Below are 18,983 nucleotides of genomic sequence, written 5' to 3' on the forward strand. Positions count from 1 at the left end.
ACACCAGCAGCTAAAGATGCCCAACCTGGAAAGGTTTGTTGAGCTGCTTTAGGGTATGAGCAGTTCGAGAGAAGGAAATAAATGCAAGTAGCTTTGCAAAATAACCCCACAAGTCTACAGCAATGTGGTGGGTTTAAGAGAGATTCAGATTAGATACTGATGGTGCAAATAAAACCAGAGGGCTGGGGAGAGGTCAGGCAAACACCTCCATGGGAGGGGGAGCTGCAGCCCCTGACTTTGCTGTGGGGCAGCGTGGAGGGGCTGGTGGCTGGTACCCTGCCCAAAGGCTCTTTGTCCTCTGCTGTGACACCCGCGGGTAGCGATAAAAGTTTCACATGCCTTGGTGGTGTAACTGCACTTGTGGGAGCAGCCGCTGGCAGCACATGGGGGTCCAAGGGGGTCCGGCCAAGCTGGGTGCGGCAGGGCGGGTTCACAGCCCCGAGCTGAACTGCTTGCGAATTTTATTAAACTGGCAGCATCTTCTCTGCTTGCCAGGTAGTGGCCTTTGGACAGAGCTGCTTGAGATTGGATAGGAGGAGGAAGGAATAAAAAGCCCTTGGCGCTTTATTTCAGGGTGAAAGAATTCAAGGAGAAGAAGAGGTTGGAATGAATGTGTACAAAATGGGTCCCTTAAGAGCTCCTTACCTTTGCTCAGTCCCTGATAAGGTCAGAAAGCAAAGGATTATAAATATTATTAAATTAATTTTAATGTGTTAAATATAGAACATGTGTTACATATACATCTTTTACATATAATTTCTAAATAAAATATTTGCAACATGTATTTTACCCATATATACATGGGTTAGCCTAAACACTGAGTAATTATCAGCAGGACAGTCTTGCTGCTGAAGTCGATCCGAACCAGGACTGTATGAGTGGGTGTCCAAAGAGCTGTGTAAGGTCCCAGGGCTCAGCGTTTCCAGGCCGGTGTGAGCGTTGCTGTGCAGTAACCCTGGGCCTAGAGGGGAAGTTCACCCAACCAAACCCTGCCCAAACCCCTCCGGGCAAGGGAGCCCTGCCCAGGACAGGGGTCAGGGATGGACAGGGAGACAACAGAGTCACCACTTCCCTTGGAAATGCAGAAACTCCTCTTCACAAGGTGTATCACTTCAAACTGAAACCAAGAAGCACAAACAAAAACAGGTCCCAAAATGCTCGGTGCTGGGCAGTGATCTCAACCTTTACTAGATAATGAAAAGACATTATCTGAGAACTAAGGGGTGGATTTTAGAAAGACCTTAAGTAACCAAAATGCAATTTTAAGAGCATAACAAACAGTGAGAGCAGTTGAGCAACGAACATCCTGAGCACCAATATACCAAATGCAAATTCCACTGTCGCTTGTGTGAAGACGCAGGTCGCAGCTGAGCTCTTCCCAGGGGATTTGTTGGATCACATGCCCAAATCTGGGAGCCCAGGGAAGCAGAAAAGGAGACTGGCTCCTCCTCCCCATTGCAGAGCAGTAACAGCATCAGTTTGCCGGCGCTGCTGTTGCCCCAGAGCTGGGGCAGCCCCTGTGTGACACAGGCGTCCACTCCTGTAATTCCACAGCTGTGCTGGTGGGAGTTGGTGGCTCTTTGCTACATGTAGGTTCTCAGAGGAGCTGCTCTAAAGGAAGGCTCGACTCAAGTGCTGTGTTAACTGCAGGTGGACCTGCCGTGGGGACAAGAGAGGGTGTATGTCTCGTATAATCCACGCCAGCTACGAGTAGCTCAGTACCAGACTTGTTTACATCCTGAAGACGTGAGATGATGTAGTGGGTTGCTACATATTTGGTTGGAAAAACTCAGACCAGTGGGAGGATGTTTAAATCCACCTGACACCGAGCAAAAATTCTAGCAAGGATAGTTCAGACCCTGCGGTACGTATGAAAAATAAAAAGTCCTAAATCATAAAATCTAGGCAACAAGATTAAAATATCAAAGCTGGCACTGGAGCAGTCACTGATGACCTAGCGTGCAGCCTGGCATCTCTAAGAATGAAAGGTGACGTGCAGGAACGATAAGCTGAATTTTATCTCTTTAAGATAAAGTCACTTACCTGTATGTGAGGTGTTTCGTGTGGCCAGCTGGGCATGGCTTGGTCTTTCCTGACTGGGGCTTTCCTGGTGTAAATGCAGCATTTAAATTAATTCAGGACTTTATGGACAGTTTAGTATAAGTTCAGGACAATGTGGTGAATTGAAACTGAAACTGAGCTAGACCAAGCTTTGGACTGAAAAGCATCAGAGAAAGCAAGAACCCCCTCTAGTGTCTGGAGAGTCCTGGGAAGGGAGCAAAAAAAGAAACCTCAGCAGTGTTTCTAAGACTAGAAAAGGCACGCAAGACAGTAAAACAGAAGGGCTAAAAAGAGTGTATAAATGGACTGTAAATGTAACCTGCATGTTGTTTTGAATTTTGAAGGGAGGTTCCTGGGAGGCAGATTTCAGTGATTTGCTTTGGTAATTAATGTTATTTAATTATCTTCATAATGAGGAGGATGCAGAAAGTGGGAACATGATGATAGAAGGAATCTGCTGAGGAAAAAAAAAATGGAGAGACTTTTTGAGGGGGAGGGCAGCACAGAAGAATGGTCTGGACGAGGAGTGGGAGAGATGTGCTGAGCCCAGGCCCCGCAGAGCTTGTGCGGTTTGAGCCCCATCACAAGAACCACTTGTTGTTTGTGCTTCAGTTCTGCCGTTGAGGCACTCGGCCCAGGGAAAGGAGCCCTAAGCTGCCATGGCACCTCCATCATGGTGGGAAAATAAGGGTTAGAAATGGGTAGAGCCTGCTACGCAGTAGCAAGCCTTGAACAGTAGGTTGTGAGGTGTTTTTGGAAAAGGTGTTTTTCCATTTCTTCTATTGAGAGTGGGCCGCTGGGCAGGAGGGCTGGTGCTGAGGGCTGGAGGGGTGCAAGTGTCCGCAGAGGACTTCATTTCACTGCCCCATGCAAAGGTTCACATGGAGAAAAAAAAAAATCGTACAAGTGAGATGCCCACCAGATATTGGTTAAATCCTGATTTTCTGCTCAGGAGAAAGTGGCCTGAATTTGCCAGCCCTTAGCAGTCTTGTGTTACTGAAAGCTGCTTTGCTGCTGAAGGAGAGGGCTGAGCTGGGCTTGGACTCTTAAGCAGCCCTTCACCTTTAAGCAAATCCCTTTTACTCTTCCCACTGGGTGTTTGTGTACCTGGGCACTATAATTCACCTCAGTGTGAGCTGAGCCTGGGTGAGTGACAGCATAAATACAGTAACTAAATATTTGGGGTTTTTTTTCAAAGGGAAAAGAGAAATCCCTTATCTCTGACATTTACAATAGACATTATCTGCTCTCTGACATTTGGGCTTATAAACCAAGGTCAACCCAATTTCTGTTCTTAACTTACCCCACTGTATCAGACAAGATATGAACTGACTGGCAGACCCTTTCTCTAAATAGCAGCACAACCTGCCCCATGTCCCCAGCATGGAAGTTATGAAGAGTGGTACTAATTTCAGCGATGATGAACTGAGCCTCAAGAAAATAAATGAGTGTGTGACAGAGCAGGAACTGACTGAGGGTCTCCTATAGCCCAGCTTGCATCAAGATGATTTTTTGTTTTCCTGTTTTTTGGTCACACAGGTGTTCAGGAGGGCTGTGTGCACTGAGCCAACAGTGCCACCCTGCACAAGCAGCCTGGGAGGAGCGGTGTGTGACGTGAGCGGTGGCTGCTGTGACTGTGACCGTGCTGCCTGTGCAGGCAGGGGCACCAGGGGCATCCTGTGGCTCAGGAGCTGCTGGTTCCTGCCAGCAAGACTGGACATGGACGGAGGGGGCTGCTCTGGGCTGGCGTCCTGAGGCTGAGTGACAGCGGTGACACCACATTGCTATCACCAGCATCCAGGCACGGCTTTCAAATGATGAGGATCAGGATGAGGTTTTCAGAGCTCCTTTGAAGACAGGTCAGTGGAAGCAGCATTAACAGTGTTTTTGTGTGTCTGCATTAGCCCTGTGGGGGAATGGATGAGCAGAAACAACACAACCTCGCTCTGGGCTCAGTGTTTGGGTGAGTAAATGTAGGGCTAAGTGGACAAGCCTGGAACTGAGAAATTCATGGCTAAAACAGGAGCTGAGGGTAAGCATAAAGAGCAAAGGGTTTGCCTGATCTCCCTCTACTCCCCTTCTCTTTGAGAGGGAACTCAAAATGGCAGTATCTGCTTCAATAAAATGTAATTTCTGATAGCGGACAGTGATGAAGGTATATTTAAGATTTCACAAGATATATACTCCTGCCCATCTTCTTCAAGACAAACAGCTCTGCTTGAAGAAGAAGGACTATGTAGTGGTTCTTTAACTTAGCATTTACCAGGTTATGTCAACTATCAGGTACAGTTGGCATTATTTTCAGCCCTGACCGGGATGCAAACCAAACTTCTTGTAACCCCAAGCTTGGTCCAGCATGGCTTTCTCCTGGCAGCATTTTAGCATCCATCTGCAGCACAGGAGGAGCAGCAGCTGCTGTGAATGTCAGGGTAGTATTAACCCCGATGGGGGGCATGAGGGCCAGTCAGATAACGAAGCTCTTGTAACAGGTTGCCCACATCTGTTTGCTGCCAAGGTCTGAAGGGAAACAAGCTTCCGAGGGGTGCTCTGAGACCATCATGGGAGACTGCCAGGAGGCAGCGCAGCGATGCTGGGGTTAGAGCACGGGGCACCCAGCCCAGCTGTCTGTGTGTCTGTGGCCAAGCTGTGATTCCTGGGAAGAGCAGGAGGCTGGGGAAGCCCAGCCTGCCCGTCCCCCTGACCACACTCCCAGCTTATCACATCCCAGACATTTTTTACCTGTGTGGTTTTCAGCAGCTAAGGCCATGCAGTCCCAAGTCATCTTTGCTGCCCTACTCCCATATTAATAGGCACTTTTCTTTTCTTGGGCAGGGCAGAGCAGGGGGAACAACACAGAACACGAGTGTCCTTATTCATCTTCCTGTGACTATATAGAGTTTTTATACAAAGAAAACCCAAATGCTACCATGGACCACTGAAGTGTTTTTTTAAGACTTACTGTCCTTACAGAGACAAACTAGTTGAATTGCTCTCTGAATGCTTCTTCCTTAAACACAAAAAAAAAGCAAACGTGGAAACAGACATAAGCATATACTTGACTAATTTCACCAGATACTTAGAGCAAGAAAATTGCTATGTCAGACCAAGAAATGCTGGTGTCTTCAGAAATTAGCTATTGTTCACATGAGAATTGATTCTATTAATTGTTTTATCACTGGGCATAGTTGTAGGAATATAAGCGTATCATCCCTGATATGCTTATATTTTGAATCTAACTTGCTGTAGTTGACAACAGGAGGCTTTCAAGGATCATTTAGAAGCAGCGAGGAGGGCTGAGCACAGGCAGTGCAGGCACTTAGCCTTTAAGCTTTATATTTGTGAGATATTAGAAGTATTCTCCAAAAGAAAACGGGGTTACATGATTACTGAAGTTTATGTTCATGACAGAAGCTTGGCTTACAGTACAAGTATCTCATTTAGTTTTAGTCTTGTGAAAGATCTAGTCCAGTTTTGTCTCATGTGAGAGTACCACACAGCACAGAGAATCTCAGGCTTTCCAGCTTTCAAAGCTAATAATTTTTTAAATTCACTGTTGTAACAAGTATCAATAAGGTGCCACGTTGGAAACTCACTTTGCTGGTAAGGAATTATTTTAGCTAACTGTCCCTTTAATCCTGCTGAAGGTCTGTAAATGAGTTTAATCACTACAGTTATGTTTTGTGTCCTGTACATGTTTAACATAGTCACAACAGAGTTTATAATTTAATATAAAGAGGACAGCAATGCACAGTACAACTGTATGGGATGCCAGGGCTGAAAATAGCATTATATTACAAACAATCCTGCGGAAAGTTAGTCTAACGGAATCTGTTCGTTTCTGTTCTTCAACTCTTCAGGCAGAGAGCATCCGCGTTACCGTGGAGCTGTGTGTAAAACAGACTGCAGAGAGCGCCCCAGCCCCAGCCCCAGCCCCATCCCACAGATCCACTGCCTGTAGGGGTCAGGCCCTGCTACAGAACGGCCCACGCACAAGTCAAGAGGAGGTAAGGGGTTTGTCTTTTGTTTTTAAAATCAAAGCAACCTCACATCACACCTGTTTTACCTAAAAAGACCAAAAAAAAAAAAAAATCCCAACTTTACTCATGTTCTTACAGATCAAGAGGGAGAGGTAAAGGTATAGTGCTGTTATATTCATTTCCCACGTCTTTGTTTCTCAATAGTACTTGTGTTAAAAGATTCGTTTTAAATGATCAAGACTGTGTGCTCCGCAGCCACCCCAAGACAGCAGCATAAGCAGCTTCAACCTTCTGCCTGCTTACATGTTCATCGCTTATTTTTCTTCATCCTTGCAGCCAGACTCCTAGAGGGTAACAAACACACTATCAAATAAAACGTGAACCTAGCACTTCTGTAGCAAAACCTAAGGAGCTGTCACACCTTTGCTCAAAATAACAGAACTGTAGAGAGAATATTTTGTGTCTTGAACCTTGCAATATGACAATGCTAATTAACACCAGTTTAATATAGAAGAGAGTGTTACAGAAACCTACTAAGAGAGAGGCGGAAGGGCTATAAATTGCCTGTCATTTCGACACTGCTCTGTTTTCCTGGAGGGGTGTGGGGCAGACTGTGCTTCACTGCACAACTCAAAAGCAACGAGGAGAGGTAGGAGACACACGTTAAAAGCAGTAGGTGTGAGCCAGCCCTACATAAGCAGGCCAGCTAACTAGGGGCAAGTAACCAGAGGCAAACCTTTTGATCTGCTGGCTTGATGACAAAATAGGGGACTGCACTGGGATAAACAATTAATAGCAAGCCTCAGAGGTTAAATTTTGTTAAACAAATTTAATGTTAAGTGGCCACCAAATAGATGTAAGCCTAGTTTAACTTGGTTAATACCAAGATCAATAGTAATGTGGATGCCATATTTTCCTAGATGCCTTGCTTTGTAGAAAAACACAGATTACAGAAAATTACCAAGTTCAAAACAAACTTCTTGCTTGTATGTAAGCCAAAAGATAGAGGAATTCATAGATGAACTAGATAAAACGTATACGTAACTCGAAGGCAGCTTACCAGGTACACTATTACACTGCTCAATTTTCTGCATAAATTTTCAGAATTTTCGAACTAAAAGAGTCTGTTTCATGTGGTGGTCAGCACAAATCCTGCAAAAATGAAAGGCAGCTTGAGTACTCAGATTTGCACAAACTGCTCTGGGTGGAAATTCAGAATATGTTTTTTCACATAACTCTGAATGGTGCATCATCTTCCTGGAGCAGAAGCACAGCACAAGTCCACCTCTGCAAGGAAATGAGGGATTTCACCCAAATACAGCATTGTGTTCAGGTCATGAATTACAGGGCCAGACCAGAAGATGATGCTGGTAATTTCTAGAAAAGTGAATGCAGTTCTTGAGAAACAACCCAACCAGCCAAAAAAACCCTGTAACAATACCCTTTAGATGTCTAAAGTATTTTAAAACTGATTTTTATTTAAAAAAATGATGCAGGAAGTATTTTGTGGTAAGAATATTTTATATATTTTTTTTTTACACTTTTAACACTTACAAAAACATTCAAACACAAAAAACTTAAATAACTTTGGAAGCAGAACAAGTCTTTCTGCCTACACACATACAACAATTCCGAGCTGTTGGCACAAAAAGTAATCCACATTCATAAACCCCTTACTACTATATCAAACAGAAGTAAATCATAGGCACTAGTTTATCAAATCCGTATTTCCACACTTCTGGAGAAAATCTCTAAACACAGAGCCCCATGATTTCCTGATATCAGTAAACTGGTAATGCACAAAGGCTTTTCTGGTAAACAGACAGTCCGTCTCTTTCAGGAAGTCCTTTGCTGTATTTCAGGGGGAGAACAGCAGAGAAAAGAATCCTTATAAAACTTAAGCTGAACTTACCCAAGTGATGAATTACTTAAGGAAACGTACACAACAGTTTGATGCAGCCATGGTAAAACCCCCAATGTCATCATCTAAACTGACTTTCAAAATTTAAAAGTCAGTCAAGTATTTGATAAAATTCACCAACTAAAATTCACTTTTTCAATGAAGACTGCAGCATTGCTTTGTAAAATGCTGAAATGTTAAAATTCCAGCTTAAATGCAAATATGTGTGTTTGATCTAGTCCCCTCTTCTGCTTCACATGAGATACTGACATCCATTATCTGTGCCAGCACATGACACAAGGCTGGATCAGTGGTATGTACTGATCTACTGGTGCGAGGTGGTTTCTTTACCCCTGCTGAAATCTTACTGAATTATAGTATATTTGATGTCCCGACTTCAAAAGTCTCAGCACAGATCTTGGTCTGGAGTGTGAAGTCATTCACCAACCCAAAGCTCACATGAGTAACGAGAGCTGCAAATTTGTCTTCACTCCTTCATATTTGGCTTTTTCCAAGTCAAGTAGTATTGCATGGCTTTTTGTCCAGGAATATGTTAATGCTGGCCTAAAATTCAAGTGCTAGAATTTCAGGGTTAGTTATCCTCTTAGTGGTGGGAGCAAAATACACCAGCAGAGCCAAACTCAGATACTAATGGGGTTGAAGGCTACCTACCATCCAATCCACCTTGTAGTGTTCGTCAGTCATTGCACAAAGGATATACCACTCACATTCTCTTACTTCATCAACTGTACATCCAAAATACTGAAAAAGCTTCAAACAAAATCCCTTCCATTTAACTAGTCCCACCCAATACAACTTAGTTACAAATGTTTGCATGATGTCTTCCAAAACAGAAAACAATGGTTCAAATGCTAAATATATGAATGAGTTGTTCTGAGCAACCTGTGTTAGAATAAGTCAAAGCCACCAGAGGAATTTAATAGCTTGTAAACAGACACAGCAGGTTTCATACTCTGTTACCAGTAATGTAAGATACACATATGTAAGGCAAAGTACGTATTTAATCACACTTACATGGGCAATATATTCTGTAAAAATATTTACAATTTAAAATAAACCAATTTAAGAAATGGACGAAAGTAAAAAAATAGGATACAGGAAACTCCCTCATACCATGGAACATCACCTAAATGAATATCATTTGGCATCAAGAGTCAACTCATTACCTTAAAATTTGTATGTTACAAGTGCATAGTTGTGTTTCCTTCTCCGTAACTATCAGCATTTACAGTTGCTCCAGGCTGCAAGCATAGTGGTATGGTATTAGAACAAATTAGCATTATGACTTGCTCGCTCTTTTTTAAGGAAACCTGCTATAAAAAAGTTTTCCCCAAGTAGCAAGGTGTGTGTTAAAAACGTGGCTACAATAGCAAAGGCCATCTTTCCTGAGCCAGGAACTTTAAGGTTAGAAAGATTGTACAACTGACACTGAGCCCTTTTGGCAATCAAACATGTAAGAGTGTGTAAAGCCGATATATCATAGTAGGAAAGATGCGATCTATACTATTGCATTTTTATCTGCTACATTCAAACCTTTAATGTTAATAAAAGCCATGGCTACTACTCGCTGTTCTGCCTCATCTTCCAAAGTAACTTCTGCTTCTCTCGGAAGGATGTACGTACCACTTTCCCAAATAAGAATCTCAGACAAGTGTTCAAAGCCATGTTTCACTAGCACTGCAGCAGTCTGCAATCAGAACACCAGCTCTGAGTAACACGGTTTTGTGTCAATAGTACTATTCATCAATCTTTCTGCTGAATTCAAACAGGCTGAAAATGAAGTTTTGGACAATCTAAGTTGACTTTATACTTGCTGTTTTTCAAGATGGGCATTTCTTTGGCATTCGTTAGGTTTTTGCCCAGACATTGGCCACTCTCATAAATGCTCATATTGATACATTTTTAGCAAGCAAGAAAAAAAAAAAAACCACCAGAACTGATAGCTATTTGATGTAGAAGTGATTGTATGATCACTAAACATCTGATGTTAGATGTCATTAAAGTGCTGCTTTATAATCTCTGCCAGTTTGTGCTAATTAGAGACAGAGAGGTCTGGAATTTTGACAAATCCCAAAAGTCACATCTGAACAGTTTGTATAATCAAGCTGTCTTTTAGCCTGGTGAGGAAGCATCCGTGAGCACTGGAACTTTGCATTAAGGTTTGCAGTTCAGTAGCAGCCATCTTTCCAACTCTCATCTTTCACGTTGCCATAGGTTTTGGGAGCAGGTAATGATCTAAAATAAAATGAGATTATTTTTCAGTTTCATACATAACTGCTGAAGTCTGCATCTACAATACATAAGAATTCAAACATTTTACAAAAAATTGAAATATACATTTCATTCATTTACTTCTCTGCAGTACAGTCTACTTAACATAAACTCAAAAATATTTTTGGTTTCAGATTCTGTGCACTATATCTTGGCAATTACCACATCAGAAAAACATCTGCAAAAATAGACAGAAAACTTTTGGCTATTATATTCTGTAAGAATACAGACTTAATCTGCTGCCATCTAAAAGCAAGCATTTTTTTTTTCCAGTGATGTATAAACAGGAAAATCCTTGTTTAAAGTATTACATTTTGCTTACATGAAAATCTTGATGTTCATAGACACTTCATTATTGCATTGAGTACAGCTACTGCATTGTGTGTGTAAATTAAAATAAATAGCTGTGTAAGTTTAATAAGTGAAAAGCTTTTCCGTAAGACAAGTTGTGACTTGGACAACCTCACTTTGCTACTATTAAAAACTTCCTGTCAAAACCAACTACTTTTTATTACACGAAGGTTCATCCTACGGACAGACTTAAGAGTGCAAAACAGTCAGTGCTGTGACAGTCACTTGTCATTGCCTTGCCCAGTACTCACTAGACAACAGAACTCCTCCACTTTGCTATTTATGGCCGTTTCACCTTTCTCTGGTACTGGGGACCAGCTGTTTATTCTTTCTGTTTAAGGGAATTCTTAGTACTCCTCATAAACAACCGCTTCTTTATGTCAGCTGGCTTCTGCTTGACGCATTCAGTGCAAATCCACATTAGCGTGGCATTAAGAGCACATATTCTAAATTATTCATCATGTCCTTCTGAATCTCCTTAAGACAACTGTCCACGTAGCCTTTCCACTTAATACAGTGTCTCTCTTGTGGTGGTTTCCCAAAGCACTCTGACATTAAGCAACTTCTACAGCTGGGTGTTAGCACAGAGGTTATGTTTGAGCTGAAAATTCTGTTTTGTCCCATGGGTTTACTGCATTGATTTTTACATTATGTTCAGAAAATGCTACCGATGCCTCCTCTGCCCTCACGTGTCTTCCTTCCTCAAGTTTGTAGCTGCCCAAGGCAAGAAATTGTTCTCACCGTGGTACCACTGCCTGACTTATGGATTACAAAAGGAAAGTAGTTCTGACTTCAGAATGTGTCACTTAATTGTACAAATTAATTTTCACTTGCCAGCTATATTTTGATAGCTTTTTACCACATGCAGACAAATTGTTTCTCTTTCTCAGCCCAGACTAAGTCACTTTGTTTACTTAGCTCAGTATCTTTCTTTATGCATTTCGCTTTCACTCCTTCACCTTCACTCTTTAGTTCAAGAACCTCTTCTCTCAGTTTTGCTTCAAAACTATTTTGGAAACAGGCAAATACTTCAACTGTAGGTCTCGAGTTTTGTTCTAAAGACCTTGCGGTTGAAGTAAGAATTGCAGGAAGGAGCAGCACATATACGCAAAGTACAAAATGCATTATGTAAACTTCAAACCAAGCCTGCCTGTCACATACTCACCTGCGAACAGGCTGTGCAAGTTTGCTACGAGGCACTGGGATGCCCCCTGTGGAAGGGGCACTGGGTCTGGGCAAACCACTCCTCATCCCTGCTGTCCCTGCCGGTCTGGTAAGAGTCGTACTGTTAATACTGCTCGCAGGGCTCGGCAAACCTGAACTGGGGGCTGCAAGAAGCCCTGGTGAAGAGCTACTGTGTGTCAGCTGCACGGCTTCTGGAGAAGCAACAGAACCGGGTCCGTGGTTACTAAATGCTTTCACTGGTTGTCGGAGAGCGAGGGGAGATGGTGCTGCAGGTGAGCGGAATTTGCTTGAAGAAGGTACTGGAAAATAAAATACAGAAGTTACTTTCAAGCTTAAGTTACATTGTGACTGAAATTATAAACAGGAGATTATGTAAAAATTCAAACAATATGGAATGTATAATGAATACAGCCAATCAAGCAGCAATGAGAAACAGGAATTCAGATGTCCTGTCATGTGTTTTTGATATCATAACTCTAATGCCCCATTTGCTTACTACAAATACTTATCTGGATTTATAAATAATACTAGTATGGCTCTTAACAATTGTATCAGTCAAGTAAAAAGAAGAGGAGAACATATTTGTTAAGAAGAAATTTAGCTGCTTCAGAAACATGTAACCTAATTCCCATTCCTGAAAGAACACACTAAAGAATACAAGATCCTAGTCTGACAGTTTTTAAATAGATCTAAAGTGTTTATTGGCTTTCAATTATGACGATGTCAGCACAGTGCATCCTAATGTTTCCTTTATGCTCTTCTTTTTAACCAAGTCCATTGAATTAGAATTCACCTAAAGATATGGTCATGTCCCATATTTATTGGCTGATAGGGAAAAAAAAAAAGGCTAAGGTCAGCCAACCCACAATACAAAAGAAAATAAAGTGCTACTATGAAACTTACATGAGACAACTATAGCAATTTATAGCCTTCCTCTTTTTACAAAGATTATCTAAATTATCAGTATAGCTAATATGTGAATATTAAAAAATTGTATTTGGAGTTAGTATGTAAAATATAGGTCTTTACCAAGTCCTTTCTGGGAAAGGTTAGTAAGCCAATGAAAATCCATTTAGAGGCTTAGACCTACAATATAGCATTGTCTCTGCAACAAGGTGCACATACAAATATACTCCACTAACAATTTATTTTTCTACAATACATTTGTTTTACTCAATGCTATTAATACAACAGCAAGAATTCTTATTTATTATATACTCAGGAATTACTTCTGAATTAGTAGACAGCTACCAATGAATGACAACTAATCCTCACAGCAAAAATACTGCCAAAAAGCACATTCAATAGCTCTTTGATAATACCAAACCTTAAGCACAATTCTTCATGAATATAAGAAGTATGTTCAAAATATGCACAATAGAGTCACTAAATGGAATACTTAAAATAATCCATCATTTTAATGATTAAATGGAATTTCACTAGCTTTTCAAGCTGATAAAGCAGGTCAGTCAACAGTTAGGAAATTAAACAAAACTGCATTTACATTTAGTGAATTTGCATGAACTATTCTTTTCTCCACTAAAGAAACTTTTTTTCTTTTTTTTTTTTTTTTTTTTACACAGAGACCAAAGTTGAGTCTTCTTAGATGTTGTACATAAAAGACGGCCCTTCACATAGCTTTTATTATCATTTTACAAGGTAAATCCACTAAGAGCGTGAGGAGTGAAAGAAGGGATGAATAATGACAGGAACATGACAACGAAAATGGGGTACAGAGGAAGTAGCAGTTTTCAGTTTGCATTTTGAAGCCATTCCATACAGAGGATATCTAGGAAGATTATTATGTGCTTCACTGCAGATGTGAAGTGGATTTGATTCCTTTCTGGATTATCCAAGAGGGCCTCTCCACTGACAATGATATTAAATACAGCGTGAAGCCACTCGTGGGAAAAGCTGACAAAAAAGGTGGCAGAGATGTCAACAATACATGACAGCTGCTAAGTAGCAAGGAGAATAAATAAAAAACCTTAAAATAAAAACCTTGGCATCAAGCCAGAGGATGGATTAAGGAAAGTGTTAACAGCAGAATGACTGGACAAGAAGAGCAAAGTGTTCCTAGGACTAAGATTACCTATTGGAAATTTTTACAATGTGACCATTGCCTGTAACATTGGTGCAATTGAATCCTACAGAATTTTCAAGTGATTCTACACTGTAAACACAGGGAGCTTTTACCAGGAAACTTCTCATTACAATACTGGCTTGGAACAGAAATACAGCATCAGGTTAGCAACTGACCAACAGAGCAATACCAGTGCATGCAAACTTCATATACCTTTGGGACTCTGATAGGCACAACAGGGAGATTTTTAAGTTCATAGTGTAAGCAATGAAAAACTGTCACTGAAGAAAGCTTGTCACATTGCCAGTGAAAGTCAGCATCCACTAAATGAGTCCTCTCCACTCGCTCTAGTTTTCTGTTGACCATATTTTACCATGCTTCCAACTCAAGCTGTCAATTCAGAAAACATTTCCTGTCAGCACAGCATTGCAGACATGGCTGAGAGCTGTACTCATTCCTGTACACAAAGGGATGAATTGTCTTCCAACATGCTGTGATCTCCAAAGCAGTCCACATGATGCAATCTCTGGCAAACTGTCTAATAATTCTGCTCTACATACAAAGAATTTTGTCTTAGAGCAGTTCTGGATATTTAATGAAACTCAGCTTGGCCTATATGGAAGACAGGATCACAAAGACTGAGGTACTGCCTTAGTCAAAGACTGATGATTATATACCCACGTGCAGTGTTGAGCTGATCCGTGTTTAATAAAAACGTGTAAATGTGTATGGGTGGTGCTTAACTTCACGCAACTCCGTCTCCTTAGAAACTAAACAACTAAACCAAATACATTTAAAACATGTAGCAACAATACAAATAAATGGCACTGTGCAGTTACAAGATTTATATTTCCCACCCTCTCTGGATTCCGTCCTGGATTGTGGGCAGGGAGCAGGAGATCCCCACCTGGCAAAGCAGGATGCTGGGAAGCTACAACCTCATCCAGCTGGTACCCCAAGGCCAGCTGATGCACACAGACCTGAAACCACAATCAATTCTGATGCAGTTGTTAAATCGTAACCATCATGATGAAAAGATTCATCTGATATGAAAGAACAGATGAGGTAAAATGATGGGAATCAATAAACTATTCTGTCATCTCAGTACAGGAAAGACATGGACCTGTTGGAGAGGGTCCAGAGGAGGACTTCAAAAATGATCAGGGTGATGGAAACCTCTGCTATGAGGACAGGCTGAGAGTTGGTGTTGTTCAGCCACGAGAAGAAAAGGCTCCAGAGAGATGTTATTGTGGCCTTTCAGTACTTAAAAAGGACTTATAAGAAAGATGGGGACAGACTTTTTAGCAGGGCCTGTTACAAGATGACAAGGGGTAAGGGTTTTAAACCAAAGGAGGAGAGATTCAGGCCAGACATGAAGAACAATTTTTTTACAATGAGGGTGGTGAAACACTGGCACAGGTTGCTCAGAGATGGTAGATGCCCCATATCCCTGGAAACATTCAAGACCAGGCTGGATGTGGCTCTGAGCAACGTGATCTGGTTGAAGTTGTCCCTGACCATTGCAGGGGGGTTGGACTAGATGACCCAAACCAGTCTATGATCTCACTGATACTGGATTGCTGTATAAGCCTTAACAAATCTGTTACACTGAGGTACAGAGGTGGTTATTGGAATGTATTTTGAACTGCTTTGCACAAAATGGTAAAACAACATGCCAATGTCTGTGTGTGAAAGGTGTCAAGCTGTGTAATGAGCAGTATTTTAAGAAACTAAGACCAATCATTGCTCATAGTTGTTTATTCTATTGAAACAGAAGTCTTGTTTTATTACTGTATAATGCTTCTCTACTTGTCAGAACCTCAGATCAGAAGCAACAAAATTAACACATCAAGGACTACAAAACAGCAAACAGCTGAAAAGGACATGTTGGGTCCTCATTTGCAGTGAGCAATGACAGCAACTATAAACCAGAATACATAACTGGCAGTGCAACATGCTCAATTCCTTATTCTCTAAGGTTTAATAAAATGTCACAAATAATGTAAACTCAAAGAGAAGTTAATTTTCTGTACATTTCCACAGCTCCAGACTCAGCCATCAACCCAGTGAGTGTTCCAGACACCCAGATGAAGGTGAAAACTTAAAAGATAGCATGGAAAGCCTTGCAGAAGAACTGAGATAGTGGTGTTATGCCAAAGCAGAACACGGAGAGAACTTTTCTTCATTTGGTATGGAATATTACGAAGACTGTTAGAGACCTCCTATTAAGCCATGTGAATCTGTTTCCAAGTCACTATACTTCACTAAAACTTTCTACATGGAATAAAGTTGACTCAAAGAAGTAACATCATTAAACCACTGAGAAACACACACATTTTGTCAGCTACCCCCAGTATCTGCATGAAGGACTCTTACAATCCTTAAGGGTTTCTGGCATCTAGAGAGATTATGGATTGGTCTGAAGTGAAATATGATCTTCAAAATGAGATCTTCTAGATTGTTAATAAATAGGACCAACTATGATGAAAAGCAAAATCGTGAACTTGTTTTATTTAAGTAGTGAAGCTGAGGCAGTGTCATATACAAGGCTGCCAGAATTCAATACAAATCAGTTAAAACCTGTCTAACGGGATTAAGCCTCAACATATTGCATTTTCTTCTTAAGAAGCAGCCAACTTCAGCCATTTGCAAACTGGAATATTATATGCAATAGCCTCTAATTCATTGAGGAAAAAAATGTAAATCTACTAGAAGATTAACCCCAACAGTTAATCTTCTAGTTTTGACAGGAAAAAAGAAACTGTAAGCACTCACGCAGGTATGCACAAAACAAGTTAACATTCTATGCTCATCTTTTCAAGTATAAACTCATTAGCTTTTGTTTCCAGCACAAAGGATGATATTTTCAATTGGTTGCAGTTTTAAGAAACTATGTTTTACAATTTAAAAAAATTCCTATCCAAATGTAGCCCTCAGGTACATGGATTCAAGATTCTACTTTTCTAATCCAGATTTCCCGATTAATGCTGCAAGTCACCAATTCTTGGATTTTCTCTCAAAATCCAATTTAATACTTTTTTTTCCCCCCTACATGATGCAGGGATGTATTTTTAATGTTTAGACAAAAAAGTTACATACTTCAACACAGCAAGGACCACTTGGTTAATCTCAACATGCAACAGCAATTTTATTGATCTAGAATGTGTGAGATTTAATGCAAGTGAACAATTATCTGAGATTTGCTGGAGCTTGGTAAGAGGTTCTAAGTTAATTACCTCCTTTTGTAGATGGAGTTTGAAGAAACTGTTTGGTTTTGAAGGCAGCACGACGCAATTGTTTCTGCCTTTGCAGAGCTGTTGAAAGACAAGAAGTGTTATATTTGTCTAAGAAGATAAGAAAACTAACTTTAGTGGGAATTTCAGAATTGTATCCACTTTTGAAGCATCAAGGAACAGAGTGAATAAAACACACTAAAAAAGCTGTTATGACTCTGGAAGTGATGGGGTTTTTAAAATGGTGCTTGCTCTTTAAGGCAAAGAGTTACAGAGGAGCGTGTCAGAAACTGTGCAGTGCAAATGTGCAGATTCTGTGAGAGTAAAGCTTCTTGTAGGGCAAAAAGCCCAGAAAGGCAAAAAAAATTAATACGCCAAAGGAAGAACAAGCCACCTAGCAGACATGCTACAGCAATGTGAGCGCAAGTTGGATACAAAGATGAAAATTAAACTGTCGTATTTAACCTAGCAAGAATAAACTTTTTCTTTTAAGGAGTTTTCAAAAAATATTCTAACACTATACAAAAGCATAAATCTTTATCTGAATGTGATCCTCATTAAAAAGTTATATTTTTCAGTTATGCAAACATAAGCCACTTTGAGACATGTCTGAGTTTTTTTTCCCCTCAAAAGGTATACAAATTTAAAGACGTAACACTTAGAATTATCAGCTGTCAGCATGTAGACAGCATGACAAAAATTGTTCTTTACTGCTCTTGTGTCTTGCCTTTTTTCCAGTAATGTTCAAGGGCTGACACTGCCTTGAAATGACCTCAGTACCCACCAGTTACCAAGAGAGAAGCCAACGTTCCAAGAGCTGCAGAACCTTGGCAAGGAGAGAATTACCTATTGCCAGAAGGAACACATCGACTCAGCGTGTTTTCACCACAGCGTATTTAAAGGAGGGGAAGATGAAAGTAGCCAATGAAATAAAGCTTTGCCTACAAAGGCTTCTCAAAATTATAATGTATGAATTAACATCTCTGTATGGAGTTTTATACCAGCATAAAACTGATTGTGCTAGCAAGGCTTATTTCCATAGTGAGAAGGAAGAAAGATGGGGGAACAGCTGTGCTTAAAGATCTTGACCCTCAGTAAGGAAACTCTGTAGTTCTACCACTAAATGGTGAATATTGTTATGAAGAAGGCAAGGGAAGAACAATTAGAATTCTAATACAATAGTATTAGTTAATCCTTTTCTAAACTTGATAGCATACAGTAAATGCCATCACCTTTCCTATCCCTCAGTCAGTGCAAAATGCACAATATTTTGTGAACTATAAATGAGGTTCAATCTGTGTTTTACCTTCATTCTGAAAATAAGACTAGGTGGTCAGTTCATTTTAGTCTTACTATAGACGCTACAATCTGTCATTTTCAACAAACAGCAAAAAATAATTAAAATGTTTATAAACATGATAAAATGCTGCCTGTGAATATTAAGAATAAAAACATCTATTCTTTATACCAACTAAAATCTAATACAAAAAAGCATGTGGCAATATGGAATACTAACAACTTCTGGCACGTGGTGTTGCTATAAACTTTTAAGACATATTCATATGCAGCCAATTAAGCACAGCAAGATGTTTAAAAATGATCAGAATTCTAGGAATTTAGTGAAGCAGACCACTGGCCAGAGTGTTTCTGTTCTCAAGTATTTCATTATACCATTTTTTACTGAATCGGTCTTTTTGTTACACCACACAAAAACCGAGGACAGCTGCTTCCTTCATATTTTTGTTCTTGAACTTCGCTTGTCCTGATTAATTCAGTTAGATTTAAATATACTACTGCATATAACACTAAGTTTCTTCCCCCATCGTTATTTACACTACTTGCAAGTCAGAGATGTGGGATGATGTGGCAAGGATTGAAAAAATATATATCAGATTCCTTCC

At 40.5% G+C, this 18,983-nt stretch overlaps 1 protein-coding gene across 2 annotated transcripts in view; it reads right to left on the minus strand.

Annotated features, from left to right (window-relative positions):
• Nucleotides 1-7,498: 7,498 nt before the first annotated feature.
• The window catches only part of SLAIN2 (SLAIN motif family member 2), a 36,491-nt gene continuing 25,006 nt past the window's right edge, over nt 7,499-18,983 (minus strand). The window contains exons 7-9 of one of the 2 annotated variants that reach the window (XM_082050202.1): nt 17,086-17,163; nt 11,747-12,065; nt 7,499-10,194 (exon numbers count right to left, since the gene is read on the minus strand). In XM_082050202.1, the coding sequence (XP_081906328.1) occupies nt 10,128-10,194; nt 11,747-12,065; nt 17,086-17,163 (464 nt within the window). In that variant the 3' untranslated portion in view covers nt 7,499-10,127. The remainder of the gene's footprint in view (nt 10,195-11,746; nt 12,066-17,085; nt 17,164-18,983) is intronic. The other variant, XM_082050203.1, reaches the window with a different exon arrangement.

The sequence above is a fragment of the Streptopelia decaocto genome (genome assembly GCF_964273445.1).
Source record: "Streptopelia decaocto genome assembly, chromosome: 4".
In the NCBI taxonomy this organism is placed as follows: domain Eukaryota; kingdom Metazoa; phylum Chordata; class Aves; order Columbiformes; family Columbidae; genus Streptopelia; species Streptopelia decaocto.